This window comes from Megalops cyprinoides, chromosome 3, assembly GCF_013368585.1.
Source record: "Megalops cyprinoides isolate fMegCyp1 chromosome 3, fMegCyp1.pri, whole genome shotgun sequence".
NCBI lineage: Eukaryota > Metazoa > Chordata > Actinopteri > Elopiformes > Megalopidae > Megalops > Megalops cyprinoides.
The window spans coordinates 16379327-16402379 of NC_050585.1; the positions used below are offsets into that span (position 1 = coordinate 16379327).

General features: G+C 45.4%; 1 protein-coding gene across 1 annotated transcript in view; it reads left to right on the forward strand.

The window, feature by feature from the left end:
- The first annotated feature begins 3175 nt into the window (after positions 1-3175).
- The window catches only part of LOC118774718 (cell adhesion molecule-related/down-regulated by oncogenes-like), a 35271-nt gene continuing 15393 nt past the window's right edge, over positions 3176-23053 (forward strand). The window contains exons 1-3 of the mRNA XM_036524163.1: positions 3176-3501; positions 21732-21851; positions 22320-22595. Of these exons, the coding sequence (XP_036380056.1) occupies positions 21782-21851; positions 22320-22595 (346 nt within the window). The 5' untranslated portion in view covers positions 3176-3501; positions 21732-21781. The remainder of the gene's footprint in view (positions 3502-21731; positions 21852-22319; positions 22596-23053) is intronic.

The following is a 23053-nucleotide window of genomic DNA, read 5'->3' on the forward strand; positions in this document are numbered from 1 at the left end:
CCAACTCCCCCACCCCCTGAACCCACCCTGTCTGTCTCCGCCAAGAGATATACTGTCCTGACCTCAGAGATTATCCACTCTCTCTTTTGCCTTAGTTCTCGGTGCTCTGCGACTGTATTAATTGGTGTCTCGATTGTTTTGGCTTGGATATTTATTGCCGCACCGAGTGCAGGGAGCAACACCTTTGGTTTTCTTTTTTTGCCTCCTGGAATCTCCTTTGTGGATGAAGTTTGTGCCATACTGATGGACGTCTATATTGCTGGTGTTCCTCTGACTCTGAGGAGAGGGGACTCGGCAGTTTTTGGGGCCCTGTGGAGTGAGGGTAACTCCAGGGGTCTGGAGGCAGCGTCTCCACTCATAGCTCCAGTTCCCAGGGCTGTGGATTCACAGGCCCACAACAACCCCCCACCCCGAGCCTTTGTGTACGCTCCCTGCAGACTGCTCCGCTCGGGCCATTCACAGTAGACTGTGTCCAATCACACCCCCTCCCAACCCCAACAACACCCCACACCCCCCCACCACTCTAACCCCCTGAAATGGACTCAACATGTCAGACTAACTCGTTCTCCTGCCTCTGTCAACAACACCCCCCCCCCCCCCCCCCCATATTTACACCCAGAAAGGGGTGCAGCACTTTTGAAAGGATTTGATAGATTTGGATAGACTGCAGAGAGACAGAAATGTGGGAGAGGCAGGTAGGAGCACTGGGGGTGAGCAGGGGGAGACCTTCTTAATCAGGGTTGAGACCAGACCTTGTACATGGTGCCCCCTATGCTTGCATCTCTTCCTCTCCCCACTGCTCTGGCATTGACACTCGGGCACACGGAGCTGCAGAATCTGTGGTAAATGGCTCCGGTGGGAACCCTTTTTGCTGAAAATCCCCTTAAAATGAACAAAAAAAAAATAACAATGGTGGCAGGTAGATGGGAGGGAGCAGAGGAGGGCAGTGCAGGGGAAGGTGGGAAATAGGGAGGCAGGAGCAAACATGAGAGGAGAAAATAAATTAGACAAAGGTCGAGAGGCAGAACGAACACGCTTTGATAATCCCCTGCGGAGTCAGGGCTTCGTCTCATGGGACTAGGTTAAAGGGGAGAGGATGGAGGTAAGGCCGCATATCTGTAAAGCAGGTTAATAGATGGCCATAGAATCAGGGCTGCTGTTTTTGCCATCATCTCCAGCCCTGCAAACATACACAGTTGTAGCCAACTGCATTCTGCTACACACACATGTGTTGTGGTTTTCTGTGATCGCCAGGGAGAGGAGTTGGGAAGGGTTGGTGGTTTGCAGTGGACGAGCCGGCGAGGGACCATGGATCTCAGCGGTAACATGAAGTTCACACACCTTCTGTTTACACAGCCTCCCTGCTAAATTCATCCAGACCACCAGGCTTTCCTGAGCCGCTATTGGCTGATTAATAGAACCAGATCCAGATCTAATTGTTCTGTGCTTTGTACTTAACTCCTTGCAGAAGACTTGAGCATGCTTGACGTTTTTTCAGTGCCTTGCGCATTTTTCATTAACTTCAGTGAAAGCTTATGTCATAATATTGTGCAAAAACCACAAACAAAAATACATTTGCTCCATTTGTTATTTAAAGTAAAATATAAACTGCAGTTTAAGGACTGAATCCAAGCCAAGGTCTAGAAGACATTTTCCATTTCAGGAAATCAATGAAGAATCCCTGAGTAGCTCCAGCAACATTATGGTTTACAGATACTTTCCATTAGCAATATTCCTTTTATAGGGCTCCTCAATAGAGTCATTATCAGCTGAGAGAGATGGCATTGTATGACTGGGACTCTGTTCCGCACTGCGCTGTGTGAATGGATTCAGGAGCTTCCCCAAAGTTGTCTTATAACCCAGGGAGTGAGGGGAGTGTAGTGGGAAATTAAAATCCCTGAGCGGGAGAGAGCAGGCTTGTTCGGTCCTCCCAGGTCACAAAGGCGCTCTCTGTAGAAGCCCTGGATTGACTTGGCACCCCAAAGCCGGCAGTGACTAACAGCAGAGGAAAAACAACATAACCGACAAAGCTAAGAATGCCAGCACTCCTTACACCAATTCAGGCTAAGCTCCCCCTCCCCGCCTCCTAGCCGGGTAAGAGGTCCACTTCTCTGGCTGTCTGGCCCGACCAGGACCGCAGTAATTCTCCAATGGCAAGAGGAGCTTGGATCACGCTTCTCACACATCAGGTGTGTGAGGGCAACCAGCACCTGCTGTGTGACTCAGAGTGAGGCTGTATGTTAACAAGGCTGAGGCAAATGATTACAGGAGTGAAGATTACAATATTTACACACCCCAAAGCCTGGAGAGATAACTGTTTCACACTAACACATGCCCAGACTGACAGCTCACCCCCTCACCCCCAAAAAGCAGTAAGTACTGAGCCAGCTAACATCAACATCATAGCCTTGAAGCCAAAAACAACTAACCAACCATTAATATTAGTTGCCTGAACACGTCCCTCAAATGTTGTTCAGTTCCACTCAAAGTCAACGCTTGAAACTGGGCTGTTTCCCAATTCTGTCCACACTATCCAACAAAACTTTGTTTTGCTTATAGAGACAGTGGCAGGATGGTGCTTTAATGGTTACTCAGATGGCATTTTTTTGACAGAAAGGTAAATATTGGTCTGTTCTCAGGTTTGGGAAATGGGTCAGTAATTGTAAGGTTACAGACTGAGAATCTTGACTTCATGTCAAACACTGAAACCAGGCCTTCAAATTATAATTTTAAAACCAAAGAAGATGTGGAAAAACTTCACTTGGACAATGAGGAAAAAACACAGAGGTCAACTATATAAATGACCAGTCAGTTGATACCAACGTGAATAACTGCATTGCGCCCTGTCGAATAGCACAAAATTATCTGTTCTAATGTAACTATTAGGCTTATGACGAAACATTCACATTTGGCGTGGATGAAGAAAGATTACACGGAACGCGAAAGGGGACCAGAGGGCCAAAGTCATTCCTGTTTACAATGTTGAATACGTTTGCTTGATCTTTTCTTTTGCAATGAGATGGGAGGGGTGACGTGCGAGCTTTGCGTTTTTCGGTCTTTGTTGGTACGGCTTGTTAACACACCGGCGCTGGGGCTACCCTCCTCCCCCTCTCCCCTTTACGCTCTTTACGTATTGAACTATAGGGCAGGAACATTCCTAGTTTGACGACCGGGCTACGCGCTGCTGCCTTGATTTGCTGAGCAATTCGATACTTCAAGTGTATGTGTGTGTGAAAGAGGGAGAGAGGCAGACTTCTCAGACAGACACTGGTATGACTTAGGGACGTGCGCCCGAATGTTAGAAGTACTTATTTAACCGCTGCACTCTCAGTCACCGCATAGTTTTAACTACTCACAGGCGAGTAGAATACAAGTTACATCATTTTCTTGCACTTTACTCCCGTATGTAATGGAGGGACCCGTTCGGATTTTCCACCACAAGAATGCGTTTTTCCCTCAGTTCGCCCGGCTGGCTGCAGTTCCAGCCGTGCTGTGAGAGAGGTAAGAATTGAGAAAGGGAAAGGGGAACCGTGGCCCCGAGTGTCGAAAGAGGTCTGTTTTGGTCGAAGTTAGCGATAAGGGGGGCTAGCTAGCTTGTTGTTTTGTAAACGGGGTGGACTGTCTGAAACCGTGTATGTGTAGTGCAACGCATATTTACATTTTCCCATTTATTTTCAGTTCCGGTCAAACTGGTAGAAACTAAACATCTCGACACGAGGTTCAAATGCTGCATTTTTCTTGGAGAAAAGGGGGGCGCACAAGGGCATAACTACTAACTAATATGTCGCCTTTCTGTTAAATCGCATATTGAGAACTGCTTATAGTGTTTTGCTTGCTTCTGCACATTGTTTCAGACAGGTTTGGAATTTACCTGTTCTAATGAAAGTGGGGCTAAATGAACAAGTTCAGCATCATTTGGATTCTACGCTCCCCACGTAGCCATAAAACTGGAGCAGTCTCTTCTACTCCAGCTACATCAAAACAAAGTGCAGGATGCACGCAAGAGGCTTTTTTTCTGTTAATTATATTTGACATTTATTTTGCCGTTATTGTTAGGCGGATGTGTTTTACCTGTTATCTCTTTGCAAACAATGAACTTTGATTAAAATGATTAATAAACGTGCGCGCTCTTGATAACTGTATGATATCACTCGAATGTAATCGAATCTCATTGAAATAGTCGATAAGCCGGTATTATTTGATCTATACGATCGTCTGTGTTGAGTTCGTAGATTTGACAGATTTCATTTGCAAACTGCCTAAAGAGGCGTTTCTTGCCAGAGTTGTTTGATTACCTGTACATGGATCAGAGTCGCTACGTTTTTTCCTGAACGTGCCATTATTTCAACATTAAAACAATTAACTTGTTGACTAACAAATGAAAATCACTCGTAAACTAAGTCAATACGTCAGAGTAACTTTTAACAGCTTGTTTTGTTGATGCCATTGAGTGGATAAAATACGTCTCTTCTGATGCTGTTGCTAACCAGCTATCCATTACGTGTGAAAGTAGTAAAATGGTAGTGTTACACAGTCACTCACTACAGACATTATTGTATCTAAATGGTAAGTTAGAGAAATAGAAAAATGCCTCGTCTCTTTCATTTGATATGTCAACAGATTAACTGCTCAATTTATGTGTGCATCTTAGGTTACATTTTACTATAAAAGCCTACGGTTATCAATTGTTTTATCTGCGCGATCATTTCACTCTTAATTTTAAAACCTGTAATTTTGCAGAATTTGTCTTGGCAATGCGTTCATAACAGACTTAATATTTCTGCTGAGACTGGTGTATGTAATTATTATTGTTGGTGTTATTGCTATTGTTATCATTATTAGTAGTGCTTTATTTAGAGCTGCATTGATACGATAAGACTCGCTTGGGGAAGTAGAGAAGGACACATTTTGTAAATTCTCCTTGTAGATAAGATAGGCGCAGTCATCTTGCGGTTATTGTTTGTCCTGAAAAGAAGTTGAAAAGACGTACACGGCGCGTGAGCAGCCTTTGTCAGAGTCAATGATGTGTTGCACCAGCACTGAAAAGTACATTGAACAAAACCAGGCAGCTAACCATCGTCGGATACCGATTCTCAATCCATTTAGTTCTCAGATCTTAGAATAAAGAGTCCTTCTCGTCGAGTAAATCCCGCATATATGTTAAAGACAGATGAACGTGCGTTTGTGTCTGCGCTGGCGTTAATGCTCATAGCTTTCACTGCTTTTGGATGCTTTGTTGTGATGGACCTTGATGAACCTTCAGAAAGGGTTGTACAAGGACAGGCTCTACCTTGAATTGATGGCAAAATCATAAAAAGTGGTATTTGCTAAAAACAGATTGTTGAATTTATAGTCCGATTTGTAAATGGACTAATCCCTCTCTTCCTATGGACCCAGAAATGTTTATTTGTTATTACTGAGTGGGCTATTGTGTAAATAATACACACCGGTGAGATTCATTCAGAGATGCTTTTGCTTGGTGCTGCTCATACCATTTTTTTTTTTTAGGAAGAAACAGCTGAAGGGACTGTCAGCATGCGAGTCTTTATTTTTGGACATGACAGGGATCTACACCACAACCACTGTCATCAAACACTGTTCTGTGCCATGACACCACGCCTGTACATGCTTCTGAAGGGGGCTGTGGGTAGTTAACTGAAGATTTTAGCAAAGACCTTAATTTACCAGTGAGGCATGGATGTATGGTTAATACGACAGGAAATTGGTCAGCTGTTGCACAGCTTCTGGACCTAGTTCACCATGGAGCCTTATGTTAGGACAGTATGTATTGCTCACAGTTTACTTAGAAAGCTCACATAATCTTTAAAATGCGAAATTACATCTCTACAATCTTACGATCTAGCCACCATGCAATGCAATTTACTACATAAAGTTTCTGAGAGTTTAGGATGCGGTTAACTTTCTCTCACACACGTTGTCCTAAAATCACTTGAATCACTCAGGGACACTGCCTTAAATTTGATTGTCAACCACTGCCTTTTTTACACCTGGGAAATTAGCTGAATTTATCCTTTTAACAATGGATGAAAAGAGGGAATGGTTTGAACTGTAGATGCGTATTTCTTTCTGGATGTGAAATAAGCATGCAGTCTATAATTTGTTTGTTATTGTGATGATTAACAAATGTAGTCTCTGGGTCATTTAATAGGTCTTTGCCCACTGGCTACTTTGCAAGAGAACACTGTGTCCCCTATTCATAAAGACGGTTTTAGGACAGTCCTAATTAGTGACAATGCTGCCTAATCACAGAAGCTGACAGAGGCTTTGAATTGATGGGTTACTAAAGCATACCAAAGATGAGACTTGCCGGTCCTGTGGGTTTTCTCAAAAATATGCGGTTAATTAGAACTGACCTGAAATTGCTTTTTGAATAGAGACCTTAAACTCTTTTCCAATTAATGGGTATGGAAGATTTGGTGGATTTTGTTTTGTGAGCTCATTTGTCACGCATGGATCCCACATAACCAGTCTATAGGTTTGCATCCTCCAGACTGTTGTTTATCAGTCAATATGTGAATTGTGAATTGTGCGCTATTTTGATTATTGTCATTACGCAATGTTTGCCTTCCTTCCTGAGGATTAACTCTCAGCGATAGTGACTGCAAATGTAACGTGTGAGGAAAAAATTCTTTTTTTTTTAAAGCATTTACTTAAAGTAGAAGTGACATTGCTTAATTAAAGTCAGCCTGTTTGCTGCTCTCGTGAAACAAATTGGGTGTTTTAGTTTATCTTGCAGGCACTTTTAACACTGAATTTTGATGCTCCGGTGTTCAGTGTTAAGATAGAACAGTGCCACACAAACTCACAAAGGAACAGTGTGGGAGAGTCTGTGTTAACTTTTCCCAGTGACACACGCTCCAGTAAATCCAGACTCTCCTATTTTGTCAGAGCGACTCTCGGGATTGTGGCCCCCATGCTCATAACTCCTCGCAGAGTCCTGTTATGTCCTGTTATGTCCCATTATGTACGGGCTGCATTTGAAATGTGGATGGAAGGCTTGAGATGCCCTGAACGATACCTTGAAGATGTTTCAAAAACGCATGACATCAAGCCGGTGGGATGCAGATTGAACAGAACGTTCACCAGCAGTCACTCCAGCTCTGTTTAGTCAATGGGGGACAAAAATGCATTTCCAGTTAGTTTAACTGTCTTATATTTTCCTTCCCTATTACACTTATTTGAGAACGCATGAGGAAATGTATAACTGTTAAGAAACTTCCATTGAAAGAGATATATTCCTGTTGATATGGGTGAAAAGCTGTTAAGTATGCATTCTTAATTAAGAGTGCAGTCCAGCGTCTGCAGGTGAGTTTGACTGAGGGAGATTTGCCATTACACATTTTTTTGGACCTGTTGAATTGAGGGTTTGGAACTGGAGCTAGAGTTTTGAAGTCCTGTGGACTTTCATTGTCCAAAGGTTGTTCCACTGAAAGTGAAAGGGAAGGGACAGCTTTCTTCGAAGTCATTGGGTGCAGATGTTGTTGGATTGGTGGTGGCATTATTAAATCATTAATGTGGCCATATTTATCATACAGACCCGAGCAAAACACTGCCATGCCATTAAGTGTGCTGGAATAATGTTTGGCCGATTAGGCTACTCAGGCTAATGATAAACACATGTGCCTTTTGGGAGAGGTATGCTAAGCGGAGCAATTTAAATGTGAGTACGTGCATTGATATACAGCGTTTTTTGGCTCTCCTGGCACAGTATGGGCACTAAGAGTTATATTCAGTATATCTGTGAAATCATGGAACTTTTTTGGGTGAGTAGCGACTCATTGTTAAAAATCATCAACAGACTACATACTTTGCTATGATTTTCCTGTAAAATGTTTGCACTTCAAACACTGAGGATTGTAGTGAATGGAACCAGCAGCACTGTTTCAGTTGAACCTCTGACAAAAATGGAATTTTACAAGCTTTGTTTTGTGAGCTCCGGACGCTGTTTTGGTATGTAACCTAATTTTGAATAGGCAACCAAGTGCAAACAGTTATCATTATATATTAGTGTGTTGGAACGTGGAAGGGTGCTGGGGGTGTGTTCAGTGCTCAGTGTAGACCTACAGCTCTGAGACAAGTTAACCTCAGTACCAACCGGGATGAAGGCAAAGGAGACAGCTTAATTTCAGTGTTGATTGGTTGTTTGTCTGGGTTTGGGCGATAAACAGCACTATGACCGCTGTTAAAGGATCAGCTGTGTGCCACTGTTTACTGTCTGAAAGATTTAGACTGTGAGTAAAGCCCTCAAAATTCCAGAATTAGAAAAGTGACCAAAGTCATTTTTTGATTTTTGTTTTTGCTGTTTGTGTATGTGTACACAAACATCTGTGTGTGTGTGTGTGTGTGTGTGTGTGTGTGTGGTAGGGCTATATTATACTTTGTAAGACTTATAATGCAGTTCTCTGTGAAAGGGGGACCTTGTGTTATGGCTGGTCTGCAACTGCTTATCTGTCTCTTCAAAAGAGCAAATAATAGCCATTGCTGTAGTAGTGGAAACTCACCCTCACTTTTATCAACTTTGTCAAGAAGATTACCATGTTTGCAGTGTAATTGTGTTAATCTTCAACGCAGATGTGGTCCCGCGGCGCTGTAATGTTGAACTCCCTTGGTGGCGGATATCATGACAAAAGTTTTTCCGATTAGAAGCCATGCTTTGTTTGCCTTGCCAGCGTAATTTGTTAGTCAAGCCTGCACTGGAGGGCAAGGTGATTGGTGACCCCCCCCCCCCCCCCAATGGAACAATACTGATTTACCCCCGCCAGCTGTTCAAAGTGTGTACGTCCTTTTATAATCCTCAAATATAATGCAGGGAAGAAAAGTAATTTCTTTTAAATTGTGTGTGATTTTTTTGTGTGTGTGTGCGTTCAGTGTTGCGTAGTGTGTGTTGAAGATGGTATGTTCCCAGAGGCCTCATAAGATGAGAAGCAGAGGTTGTCCGTGAAGCTGCTGGTCCCGGCTTTGTGTTTTCAAGCGCTTTCATTTCCTGTGGCGTTGAGAGTCCATAAATATCCCCGGCTTCGTGGGGCGGGATGTTCTTGAGGGTACTGGATGTAGCCAGCCCGAGCACCTGGGAAAAAGCAGACAGGTTTAAATGGAAACTTTGGCCGTACTGCTGCTGAGGGTTAACTGCCGGAGAGAGGGCCTGCTGCTCTGATTGGATAATCCCCTACCCCCCCGGTGGAGACAAAGAAAGTAATCATATTGAAGCGGTGGCATATTGCAGCTGAATTATTATGTTTCTATGGCAACCCTGGGTAAATACTTTGTCGTTTGTCTTTAATTCTGCCCTTTTCTGCTTTGACACAGGTTGTGTGTCTTTATGGAGTGTGCAGGTCAGTGGTGAGGTTACAGGGTTGTCTTTAGTGTAAAAGATGTCTGTTTGTTCTGTGTTGCTTTTGCCATTTTCTGTATACCGTATCAGTTCCTAAGTTACATCCATCAGTCCCAAGTTAGTGTGTTTGCCAAACAGGACATGGCAGCAATGCCCCAGTTCTCTAGAAAATTACCAGGATAGTCAGTCAGACATACTTTTGCAAGAGCCTCGCTACTTTTTAGATTGTAAGGCAATGTTTGAATGTAATATGTATTCTAAAATGTTCCTATTGTGAATCTGGACCTGTTTAAACATTTGTTTTAAATTGTAGCATGAGAACAAATGAGATTTCCTTGCCTGTTCTCAAAAAAGAATTACAAAACCCTTGTCCTTGCATATTAATATTACCCTTTTTCCCAGCTTTGACTCCCTTTTCCTTGGATATGAGGATGTGAATGTTAAGGAAACATCCCTCTTTCCTTTTTGGAAGGGTTCTAATAGGTCTGACTTTAGATGTGATGTCTGTTCCCATCTTTTCATATACTTCTTCCATGTTTGCTGGCTTCAGCTGATTAGATCTTTCGGTAAAGTAATATTTTTCTAAATGAAAATTGAACATGGTTCTTGCCTTTGGCAGGGAGACTTGCAGTAGTGTGGATGTTACGTGAATGTGAGTGTGCTTGTTCATATTTTTATGTTGTTTGACTTTTCTGATTAAAAATACCCAGGGTTAAAAACCGCAGCGTTTGAGCAGCTAGCCCAGGCTTTCGGAAACTGACAGGGTCCATCTGTCTTGCCCGCTCATGCAATTTTTACACAGAAACCGCTCTGTGGTCAGAAAACATTTTTTTTTCTGATTTTTTTTTTTCATTCTTGTAGATTATTCAAAGCTTTTTATAGACACAAAGTAGTTGTAGATTTAGATCTTTTTATAGATCTTTTACAGTTGTCTCTTTCCTTTTGCTGTGGATGTGCCTGAGAGGGACCTCATTGGATCAAAGTAAAAGGACCTCACAATTCTGCAAGATCTTCTCCGGGTGTCCGACCCGCTCTTGATGTTTGTGATGTGGGGGGGTGGGGTGGGGAGACATTTGACAGGTAACATTCCAATAACAACAGTGCTTTAATTAGTTCTCTTCAAAAATGTCAATGAGTGGGAAACTCAGATGCAGGGGAGTGTAGCGTATGCGCAAAACTCCAACAGAGGTACCGCGATCGCCATGGTCCTGCAAGCTCCGTCTGCAGAGCCAAATCTCACTCATCCTCAGAACAGAGATGAAGTGTTCAGTCAAGACCGCAGTGATATTAGGGGTGTGCCCCTAATGTGGTGCTAAGGTAGAGCAGAAGTCGGCAGCTGTACTTTAATTAGCTTTAAGTGGGACTGCTTTGCTCGTAGATTTGTCATTAAGCTGTTTTGAAATGTGTTGTGAGAGAGGCATAACCCATGGCGGCGGGATTACAGACGCACACAAACACAGATGCAGGAAGCAACGGGAGCGCACGCTTTGTTCTCACACTCGGCTCGGTTTGTATACGGGACGTTTCAGCAAGCTGGCGTCCAGTCCTAAATCATACCTTAACCTTGAGGACCCAACGGTAGATAATGGCTTTAAAAAAGGAAAAAAAAAATAGAAAACAAATGAAAAACACCAGGGTGAAATTGTTAAAACAAACAAACAGTGTGGAAGCAGTGGAAACAGATGTTGTACTCCAGGCGACGGAACGAGGGAGACAGGGGTGCACTGTAGCCCTCTTCCAAATATGGATCAGAATATCATGGGAAGTTTGTATTTTTTTTTTTTTAGTATGAAGAGCAATCGGATGGACATGTTTGTTTGTAAAATGTGTGGCTTTACTTTTAATTAAAACAGAAGAATGCAGGTCATAGTATCATAGCATCAAGACCCTTGTGATATTATGCTTAACTCAGATATGCATGAAACACGGTATTCGCAAGGAATGAAAGAGGTATGAAAATACAAAACAATATTTCAGTGAGGATTGCGCTGCCACAATGAAAGTTCACCAATGTGGCAGAGCGAAAAAAAAAAATATGCAGGAAACTGAAATTGCCTTCATGATGTTTTGGCTTGTGCAGCCATGACTATTAGGGCACTTAAACCTGATTAGGCTTGAGAATGTCAGAAAAAAAGCGCAGGAACACAATGCCCGGGGAAGTCGAGAAAGGCTTTTATTTATTGCTTTATTTCCCGCCCAAACAACCATTTTTCCTGTTTTTCTGCACGAACGCTGATGAGACTTTTTCCTCCCCAGTGTCTGTGTTCATTTAGGCACACTATTAATCAAACAGTAAAGCTCCACCTCAAGGGAGGATTTGGGGCTAAACTTGTCAACTCTGAACTCTGCCTCTCCCACGAAAAGGAGAGGGTTCTGGAGCGTTTCAGGGTTTGAATGCTTTAGTGTTCTCTGTTTCTTCCTATGTGTAAGTAATTGCTTTTCATTTTGGCTGCGACTAGATGAAGCAGCCCTGCAAATGGTAGTGTCCCCTCACTCGCTGACCATTTGAGAAGCTCATGCAGTAATAATATATTTCCACTAGAGACACTAAAGCTTGACAACAGAGGCAAAGTAGTCAAAGCCAACACAAGCAGCGACTCTCTTCTTGTTTTTAAGTTAGTTGGTCAGATTTTTTCATCTTTTCACAGTGGCTGTTTCACTCGAAAGATGCGATGGTGTGTTTTTCTGTTCTCTGCATGCTATCAGTAGGGTATACCTTGTAATTGATTTCTCAGTAAAAACGTGCGGTCCTGCCGCCATCAAGAGGATCTGAAAGGCTGCAGTTCATCAAGACAGAAAGCGCTGCGAAGCACTCCCTGGTGCCTCATACACTGGCCTGTTGTGCAGCGATGCTGTTCTGAGATCAGGGCAGCAGGGAGGAGTCTGTGTCAGAGTCTTGGGGCCTGTGCATGGCTTTAAGGGCAGGTACAGTGTGAGGCCCTGGTAGGCAGTCCACCAATTTACAGAGCGGTTAATCCAGTCCATTCTTGGTGGCTTTAGGGAAACATTTCACTGTTGATTTGCCTGCAACCACAGTCAGCCACTGGTGTATTTATCACATGTGGCTTAGTGGTGTTCTGTGTGTTCAGGAAGAGAGGTTATAACTCACTTAAGTACAGGACATCGGCAGCCACACTCACTGGTGACTGGCCAATAAGAAAACAGCTTGTAAAGAGTAGCTGGCAAGAGGGAGGAGGTTGGTTAGCGATGCCGTGCCGTGCGCAAGATGTTTCAGTTAAGGTGAGAACACCGATTTGGCTCATGGGTTCTCGCTGTTATATTGCTGTCACGGAAAAAGTGTTGGCCGTGACACTGTCAGCCGCAGGGAGTTCTCTGCCAGATTCTCCACTCACTCCTCCAGTGTTGTCATCTACATGTACTCAAACACAGGGGGTGTTTATGTAATAATTTTATTCGCAAGCTTGGACTGATGATTTAGGCTGTGAAAGTGTTTTGCTCTCAAAACTGTCAGGTCTCGATACCCCCTCTTGGTTTGTTTAGTAAACCTCGAAAGCCACAGCACTTGAGCACCTCTGAGATCTAAGTGTTACCAGGCAAGCCAAATAAACATTTGTATGGCTTTCTCAAAGTACACAACCTTGAATAAAATGAAAGCCATTTAATGCTTTTTGTGTTACTGTACCCTCTGGACCTTTCTTAAAATGACATGGTAGTAGTTAACCAATCAGTGGGTTAATGAAGTATGTTGTTACATACCCTACTTGGATTTATCATAATCTTCTTAACCCTAATCTTAATCTTAACACTAATCTTGAACTAAGATTAAGACCTCTCTGCCATTTTTTAGTTGCACTGACAGCCAATGACTAGTTGTGATTATGGTTTACATTGGGACTAATTATGATTAGTTACTTAGGAATTTGTGCTGTTTGGATAGCATGAATCTGGCCTTTTAGGTTATTATGTGTTACAGGTTATATTGCATAATGCTCATAACCATGGCAGGGCCTGTTTTCAGATGGTTAAAGCACAGAATCTCTTACACTGTAACCAGATAATCAGCCCGATTTGTGCCACGTTTAATGTTCTGTCCTTGTCATTGTTTGATATAAAAACATTCTGATTGTCTGATTTCTTATGAATATTCTTGGAGGGGTATGGTCTAACACTGAACATCCCAAGTCACAATGGAGGCCGGAAGGAACACAGACACTCAATATCTAGTCATAATAGAATGTCTGTGGTTAAGGGTTCTTTTAAGGGTTACAGCATGTGTGGTACACAACCCAGCAGCACAGTACAACTCTGTCTCTCATGAAGAGTGTGTATGACTGTATGGCAGTCCATCTGAGTGCTGTCAGTGTTCATGGCCCTTGACACAAAGCTGAGGTAATACCTGGCTCTGCTGCTGGTTCAGAGTCTAACTCTGCACCTCTGGTAGGACCCAAAAGCGCCACGGACATAACTCACATTGGAAGCTGGCCAGATCTGGGTTAGTTTGATTGCTCTGCATTTACAGGTCACTCGCTTTAGCTCTGATGTATGTGAGAGAGTTCACTGGTGTCAGTTTCTTAGAAATATTTGTTTAGAGGCATCTGTAATTTAATTTTATCACTTTTTTGTTGTTGTTTGAAAAGAAGTATATTAATATATGATCTGTAAGTTCAGTGTTTCGCTGGAGAGAGGCCAGAAAGTAAGCTGGATGGAGAATGAGCAGGAGTGGGTGTCGGTATGTCCAGCGACGATCGAAGGGGTGAGGGAATCCAGAAGGCCCTGGCAGCTCTGTCGGGCGCGGGGGCGAGGAGGGGGGAGGTAGAGTGAGGCACGAAGCGGAGGTATGGCATGGAGCCTCTCGTGAATGGCCATGATCCACTGACTGACTGGCTTCACAGGTAGGCGGACTCACCTGCAAGAATCATTGAGGCCTCACATAGATTTGGAGGCACCTGGTCTGTGTGGTGATTTTTATTCTGACCAGTTCACCCATCTTTACTTTCATCAGTTAGCTGTATACTTCAGCAAACGTCAGTCAGGTAAAAGATTTGAGCGTGTGGCATAAATACAGTTTTAAGATGTGCTACTAAAATGTGGAAAAGGAACACGACTAATTCTTTTTGATCTGTGAACTTTTTTTGTAAGTTAAAATAAACCTGAAGATTTCCTATGAAAGACGCTTTGTGTTTAAATGGCTCGGTCCATTTTGGGGTACTCCTTCCTGTCCTCACTCTGTCATGTTAAAACAACTTTATTTTTTAAACACGCTGAGAAAATGATCTGTATTTAGGAAGTAAGGAGCAGTGGTTGAAGAAAAACAACAGCACGGTCCTCTGGGAACTGCAGATTCAGACTGTGTTGGCTATGGGATAGCTCAGTTCCTGAAGTGAAAAGCCTAACCCCTCAGCGACCTGGGCTTAGATAAGATGAATACTGTCTTTTTCAGCCATGACGTTTTGGGCCATTTTTCTACAGTCTCGGAGGCTGAACTGTGTAACCTGGAATGCTAGCACTCAACCTCCTCCTGTCTGTCTGTCCACAAGTCTGGCTGCAATAGTGCAGATCCCGTTAAGCTTGGCCAATGAATCATATGCACTCTGCACATGTTGTATATCAGCTTGTTGGCTCTCTCTAGGCGGGCCAGCGCTCTTGCCTGTTCATCATAATGGAGGGGTTCTCTGCAGAAGTCTGGCAAGGTGGAGAGGCTGTGAACTCTGCCATAATGGGACCTGCAGAAGCTCAGTGATGGCAGCCTTGGTTGCTTGTGCTTTAATGTTAAGAGGTGGCTTTCAGGGGGGTTGACAGGAGAACCCGATTCAGGTGCTGTTTTCAGTGTTCAAGACTCCATTGAGTTGCTCCTAATCCTGCTGTTCAAAACCTTGGGAAAGAACCATGTGCCCCTCACTCCCATACACAACCCCCCCACCCCACCCCACCCCCACCTCTCACCCCCTCCTCCTCCTGCATTCCAGGACAACAAAACAAAACAAAACAAAAAATCTCCAATTAAGATCGTTCTTATTTACTGTACAGCCATTCACCTCCCCCCCTTCCCAGCGCTCAGTCCCAGCGTGTTTGTGGCCCTGGCCAATACGCCTGGGGCTGGAGTTAGTGCTGTCTCCCAGGTCTCAGCCCTGGCACTCACGGGGTGGAGGGGGAGGGGGGCGGTGGTGTGTGTGTCCTTGGTAAACAGCCCTTTGTGGGATGTGACTGTCTGATCCCCGGGGCCCCCCGTCTCTCTCATTCCCTCACCCCCTCCCTCAGTCCCTCCCTCCCTCCCTCTATCCCACATGGCGGCCGCGCCGGCAGGCCGCGCAGCATCCCTCCCGACAGACTCACCCTGCCGTCACCCCCCTCCTCACATGCAAGGCATTTCCTGTCCGCCGTGGTCCTGTGCTCCTCGCGTGCGAGAGTCCTGCGTGCGGGATCTAAGGCTCGGCGTCCTCTCCTTGGAGGACCAGGCGTGTGTTTCATGAAGGGCTTCGCGAGACCAGGGCCGACTCATTCTCAGCTCGCGGTTTCGGTGAAAGAGTCATTCCTCTTGTGTCAAACAAAAACCAACCTTTGGCTCCCAGTAAAACAAAGGCTACCCCCCCCCCCCCCCGATTCCCATAGTAGGCGCCAAATCAGGTCCAACTCTTTAATCAGTAAGAGATGTTTCTGACCAGAGACCCCTTGTTTCCATTCATTAGTCTGCTCTCCATTGCTGGCGGGCACATAGCTGTTTGCTCAGACTGGTAGTTGTCAATTAATGGCCCATCCAAGCCATTCCCCCTGTGGGATTTCTGCATAACCTGAGTTTTCCGGTGTGGGACTGATTGCCCACTACTTCAGCTGGAGCTCTTTCAATTACGGCAGGGGATAGGGGAGATTCACACAGTATCAGCTTGACTCCTCTTGGCAAGCGCCGGGGGGGAAGTGAGCCGATGCTTGGCGAGCGTTTGCCTCCTGGTGACTTCCTCCCTTTCTTCGCTGGAGACTTTCAGGAATGTCTCTGCCGCAGCTCTCCTGTCAGTGGGATCCCAGACGAGTGCAGACAGGTTGGGGGTTTAACACATGAAGCCAGGCTGGCTCGAGAGCAGCCTACCACACAGATCAGATTAAACCAGCATACTGCGGAGTGTCTCTTTCTCTCTCTCTTTCTGGGTGTTTTGCTTAAAATTACTCTTGTACTATTTCATGTATTCTCTCATTTTCTTGCAGTAAGCGTGTGTTTTCTCTTTGGAAAATGCATCATTAGGTTGCTCTATGAGACACTAAAAAGCCATGGAAAGTGTTTGGAGGGGTCAGGCTTTCAGAGGGCAATGACTTGTGCTAGTTCTCAATTGCTTTTTGACTTCAACACGGATAACTTCTGTAAGTTTAACAATATTTGTCAAGTACTGAAGTGAACAGCTTTGAGGAGGACAGCTTAAGAGAACTTAAAAAATCTTTATGTGCTGCCTCCACCTCATTCATTCACCTTGTCTCCGGTATGATGTCAGTATTCTGACATCATTCACCATGTGTCTGTCATTGATGTCAATATTCCAGCATTCATCAAGAGAAGGTTTGTTGGAATGCCTCCAAAGTGTATTTTTTGTGTAGGATAAGGACAGTTACCCCAAAGCAGTGGAATTAGCAGATTTGCCTCCCTTCCACTGTGGCTGTCAGAAGGAATGCCTTTTGGCCTTCTCCTTGAGCGAACATGTCAGGCATACACTGAGAAACCAGCACCAGCTGGGAACTATTTTTGTCCGTGCCCTCTTCAGTCTTTGATGTATTGTTCTGGTGCCTTTATCTGTGTGAGGACTGCTGAGTTTGAATATGAGGGGGATCTGGGAGGGTGGCAGAGGAGTGGCTTTTGAAAGGTGCAGGTGCCTCCTCACCCCCCCCCAGGGGCTCCCATTCTGTTTGTTTTCCCTGGTGTCGCCACAGCGGATCCCGCTCATGCTTTAACAAGATTGATGACACCGGCTGTGAACGTAATAACTCTTGCTGGTAAGGTCTTGTGTTGCACTTTTGATGGACTTTTAGCGAGGAGAATAGGGGCACCATGTCCCCTCAACGTCCTCCATCACCACTCAACCAGACCCACATGTACACACGGGCGAACACCGGTGTCTGTCTTTGAGTGGTGGGGGCACAGGAGGCAGGGGGAACAGCAGAGAGGGGGACCACAGCTGTATCTGCCTGAAATTCTATTTCCCTCTGAAAAAAGTAACAGCACTTTTCCTTTCTCTCCCCTAACAGTTTGCATTTGTCAGCTTCTTCCCTAATTTTTGCTTATTACTTTGTAATGACATATTTACCTTACATTAGTTATTGGCTTAATTTATACCCTTACCCATAGTGACACTTGCATGGGTCACATGTCAATCATTTAAACGGCTAAGTGTTTACACAATTTGGGTCAAGGGTACAACAGTATTGCCCCACCTGGCAATCGAATTTGCTGCTTCTGGAGCAGTAGACCTGCTGTTTACAGCTACGCTTGCCACATGGCTTCCAAACTAGTAACTCAGCACAACCTGAGCAGAAGAGCAGACTGTTATGCCCTTCCTCGACTCTGGGAGGTGTTTAAGATGTGCACCATGGTTTTTCAAGGAACAGAAGTGAGTGGGTATTGGGGAGCTGAGAAGGGGCAGCCTGCCCACAGTGCTGTGAACCTGGCTCACTCAGCCACGTCACCTCTCGTTCCGCCCCTGTGAATATGTGGAAAAACTGCTCCAGCAATCAACTAGGGGCCTCGTCATGACAAAGTTGGAGATTGCGCACGGCGCAATTTTATGAAAAATGGCACATTTTACGAGATTTCCATTCAGCGCTTTGATGATTTTTGTGCTAAATCCTCTGACTCTGTCCATATGAATGTGCCGGCTGTAAGGGCCATTTTTTACTTGCTGCGACCGAATGAGACAGAAAGCCCTTTGATTTTTACTCCTTCTGAGCTTCCTCACTCCAATGGCTGTAGCAGTTGGATAGCAGAAGGGGTAAGTGGTTCTCTGAAATGTCACGACTGACTCAAAATTGGTTTGGAATCTGTACAAAACACTTCAATAAGTGCCAGGGACATAGTGTATTTAGTAAATAGTACAGTGTGGATGTACCAAGCACACATGAAGGTGTGGTGTGTCCATTGCTCATTTATACATATTTGCTACAAGCATTTTGTAGGAGTTTTGGTTGATACCCTGAAGACTTCTAGTGAGATGTGTGACAGCTATTTATTGCATCATTGCTCATTGTTGCTCTGCGTGTGTATTTTCAGAGGATACCTTGACCACGGTAGGGCCTTTACTGTTCTGAATAAAAGCGTGGAGGCCCAGAGGCCTCGCCATCTGCAGAGGACGGAATGGGTCCCGCCATCTCCGCTGTTCAGCCAGCCAGGATCTGGATCCGTGCTCCGATGGATACAAGATATTCCTGCTGTATCTGTCTCCGTGGGGAAGCCTCATGGTGGCGGATGGCGGAAGAGTAGACACGATAAGGCTGAGGAATGATGCCCACAGTTTCCTCTTTTTGCAAGATTCTCTGCTTAGATAAGCTGCAGTCCATTCAGGCAGAGGCACCTCCTCACACCGAGCTGAACAGAGCTGAAGTTACAAGTTAGGAGGTTTGGGAACCCTGAGCAGAGAAAAACAAGGAGAAAGCTTGGGTTTCCCTGACACGGGGCGCCAAGTATTGGTCTGTTTCCCGGTTTTACAATGCCAGTCTCATCATTGTAATTATATGCTGTTATTTTTGTAAGAGAGGGAGACAGTGATGGGATCACGGTGGTGCCTTGGACTTGTCAGGGCATGTGTGGTAGATGCTACGGTCTTCTCATCATCGTGGGTGTGATTTGTAACTTTGAGGGGAGAGCGGGGGTCGTGAGGATGCAGGGAAGGCAGGTACTGTAAGGGATATTGAAGGTGCTGTGTTCAGTGTTCAGAATTAAGCTGATAGATACGAACACTGCATGTCATTACATCATGTCTAACACTTCCATCAGATGGATTATGTAGCAGCCTTAAGCCTAGGGTTTCTCAGAGCTTCACCTCTTGGTCATAAGAAGTAGTTTGGTCCTTGCTGGAGAATCTTGCATATACCCTTGACTCAGGAGCCCACCTTTAATGAAAGGGTCTGTTTAAAGCAACAATTTTAATCTGTTGGAATATTTTGAATCACTGTAATTAGCTGCAAATTATGACCTTCATCAGCGATGCAGGGTTTTGAAAGTTCAGCAACAGTGGTCCCATGTCAGGTAGACCTGTGTGGCTGTAAATTGGTATGTGCAGAGAGTCTTCAGCTAAACTAAGAACCACGACAGGCTTGACTTGCCCCCCCCCCCCCCCCCCCCGCACTCTCTTGCCAGTCAAAGCTGGGGCTGACCCAGGCCACTCCAAAGCCTGCTGGCTTGCCTGTGCTCTCTGCTCCGTGCTGACCCCTGAACCCCAGGTGAGAGGGGGGCATTAGCGGGGAGCTGAGAGAGTTTATTATTTCCTGCGTTTCCTCCTTCGTCTTCCTCCACGGCTGCCCCAGGGAGTTCCTTGGGGAGGGGATATTGGGGAGGTGGGGGTGCATCTACCCCTGCTTTGAGCTGAGCTTTGCGTAATGGGGCCGTTGAGATGCCTGGTATCCCCACACGTCCCATGTATCCCATTGCAGACTTGTTTTCCCTTGTGCAGAAGAGAGAATGATCTCTACAAGGGAAAAATATATTTTCAGGAAGGGGTTGTTCCTCCAAAAAGTGCTTCACAATTTGTTGTATGTTTAAAAAGTTTCAAAAGGCCATGCTTTTTTAGAAACACAGGTTGTCAGAGTAAATTGATTTCTGCTCTTTATACATTTGGAATCAAAAGCAAGGACTTATTTTGATTTGATGCAGATAGAAGAATGAAGAGGAAGGTTATTACAGCAATGTCTAGTTTCCAGTGTGGGTTTTCTGCTTGCACAGAACATTTGAAAGTAGTTTGATGAGAGATGTCAGTGAGTCACAGAGCACTCCTGGAGAATTTAAGAGATCAGTGATATCTGGGAGATTCCCAGGTTGGACCCTATCCTCGCTGTCATATCTTTAATTTGACAAGGGACCCCTTCTCTCCATACAACAGTACAGACCTGAGCTTCAGCTCTGTGTGCGTGTGTGTGTGTGTGTGTGTGTGTGTGTGTGTGTGTGTGTGTGTGTGTGTGTGTGTGTGTGAGTGTGTGAGTGTGTGAGAGTGTGAGTGTGTGAGTGTGTGTGAGAGTGTGAGTGTGTGTGTGTGTGTGTGTGTGTGTGTGTGTGTGTGAGAGAGTGTGTGAGAGAGTGTGAGTGTGAGTGTGAGTGTGAGTGTGTGTGTGTGTGAGAGAGTGAGAGTGTGAGTGTGTGTGTGTGTGAGAGTGTGAGTGTGAATACCCTGGCTGGATGGCCAATGTCAATCTTTTTCAAGCTCAAAACCGCAGTCTCATACCAGAAACCTCTGATCAAAGCCAGACAGGATTACTGGTTGAGAAAAAGAGGAGGAGACTGTGTGTGTGTGTGTGTGTGTGTGTGTGAGAGAGAGAGAGAGAAAGAGAGAGAGAGAGAGAGTGTTTGGGGTAGGGAGGGGGGTTCAAAAGGAAAGAGGAATGTTTCTAATTATGTCCCTTCCAGGTCTTTTCTGTGTCCTCCCTTAGTTCTCTCTGGTCTTCCTGTGGGTCTCTGTGGCAGTGCTTCAGGCTACACTGACCCTAAGTGGAGGCAGCACACTGTGACATGGGTGATATTAAGAGAAGGGACCAGCTCTCCACAGTCGCTCCGCTGAGGGCAAACGGAGGGGATGAAAGTAGGGCCAGAGTGAAAGGAAGCCCAGGCTGGCTGGAGACTGCCTGCTTCTTAGAGTGGCCAGAGCAGAAGAAAGTGTCCACTTGTAGGCTGACCTAAAGAAAGATTGCCTTTGGTGTAGTGTTGCGTGGCTCAGTGTTGTTTGGATCTGGGGGAGTAGAGTGGATGTGGATGGTATGTTTGATTTCTCTGATCCTGTGCTGTGTTGCCTGGAGGCAAACTAACTTTCAGTAGATTCCATTGTGGCGTCGGAATATTGTGGAGAGTCATACCCCATTGGCATGTTTCTCAACCTTTAAAAGGCACCCAGGGTATCTGACTGAAAATATATTGCTTTGTCACCCCTTCATTTTTGTTTTGCATGTACAACAGTAGCATTCTTTACATTTAATAATTCAATTTAATAAGCATTAGAAGATTTTCTCCAAGGGAAATGTTTGATGCGATGTACAAAGCTCTGACCAAGCAGATGACTTTTGCAAGACTGGCTTATAAACATGTGGAGCGTCCAACCACACTACCACACTCTCTCCCTGGACTTCTCTCTGCACAGGATCCTTTTATGTCTGTGTATTCTCTTCATTTTACTGTCCAGTGTTTTGCTTTGAGTGTTTGAGCCCGGGATTGAGGAAGTCTTCTCTCTGCTGTGTGTTTCAGGTGTGTGTGGGCGGAGGGGGTGTGTGCGGGTGCAGGGGTGAAGGTGCACCATGGATATCGGTTGGAGGGTCCTGTCCACTGTCCTATGCCTCAGCCAGGTCTTGTTAGTCGGCTGCTTAGGTGAGTAGTGTTGGGCATTGCAGTTTTTTTTTTTTTTTTTTGCGGGGGGGTCTGTCATTGAATGTTTTCATCAAAAAAAAAAAATAAAATAAATAAATGATGACTTAGAAAACATAAAGATTTATATCTTAGGAGGATCATGGGGCTATTCTGTGATCCAAAGCATTTTTCAAATGGCCATTGAAGGCCTTTCCATTTGGTATGTCTCTGTCACATACAACCAAAGTCTTTCTCTGGAGTTGGTCTTCTTGTTCTCAGACATTTTTATGGAAAGCTAGATATTTACTCAAGCAATTTTCATTAAGTGGCCTACTCAAGAGTACAAGCTGTGGCCCTAGTATGTCCTGTCACCTCCCATGTCAAAATCGCACAACTACGTGGAAGGATTCATGGTACAGTGATGTGTTGATGAGCATTAAGGCAATAGCCATGTTGAAATTCGTCTGTGCCTTTTTCTGTCGCATGCAGCTGTGCCCCTGTCCTTCCTCCTCGAGCCCCGCTCTACCGTACAGCGGTTTGGCGGCACAGTCCACCTGGGTTGCGCAGTGCAGAACCCCTCCGTGCGGTTGTCCTGGCGCTTCATGGGGCTGCCCCTGGACCCGGCTGCGGTGCCTGGCGTGGAGGTGAAGCCCGGCTCGCTCACCCTGACCTCTTTGCAGTCCAGCCAGGCGGGGCAGTACCAGTGCGTGGCCCACTGGGAGGCAGGGGCCGTCGCCAGCCGCATCGCCCAGGTCACCATCGCAGGTACGGAGCCACGCCTCCCCTCTGTCAGGACTGCACCCACACTTATACTCACGCACGCTCCTTAGAATGTGCAAAATAATACCTCCACAAACACACACATCCACGTTCTCCAGGGAGGCTATGAGAGGAAAGAGGGGAAGTTGTCTCGACAGACGGAGGGCTGTTTATCCAGTTGGTGACACACAGCCACACGTGTTGTCAGTGCTATATGGGGGGTGGGGGGGGGGTGGCAGGGGCTGGAGGAAGTGGTAGGATTTGACTCGGGCACAGTGCCAGGCACCTCTCCAACAGGGTCCTTAATGAGCTTGTGGCCTTCCTGTGTATTGGTAGGCTGGCTGCGAGGGAGGAAGAGAGGAGGGAGGGGGGAGCGCTGGCCACTTTACTCTGCCAGAGTCCTTGAACTGGACTCCTGATGGACATGCAGCATCTGTTTCTGGGAGCCCAAGTCAGACTTGGCC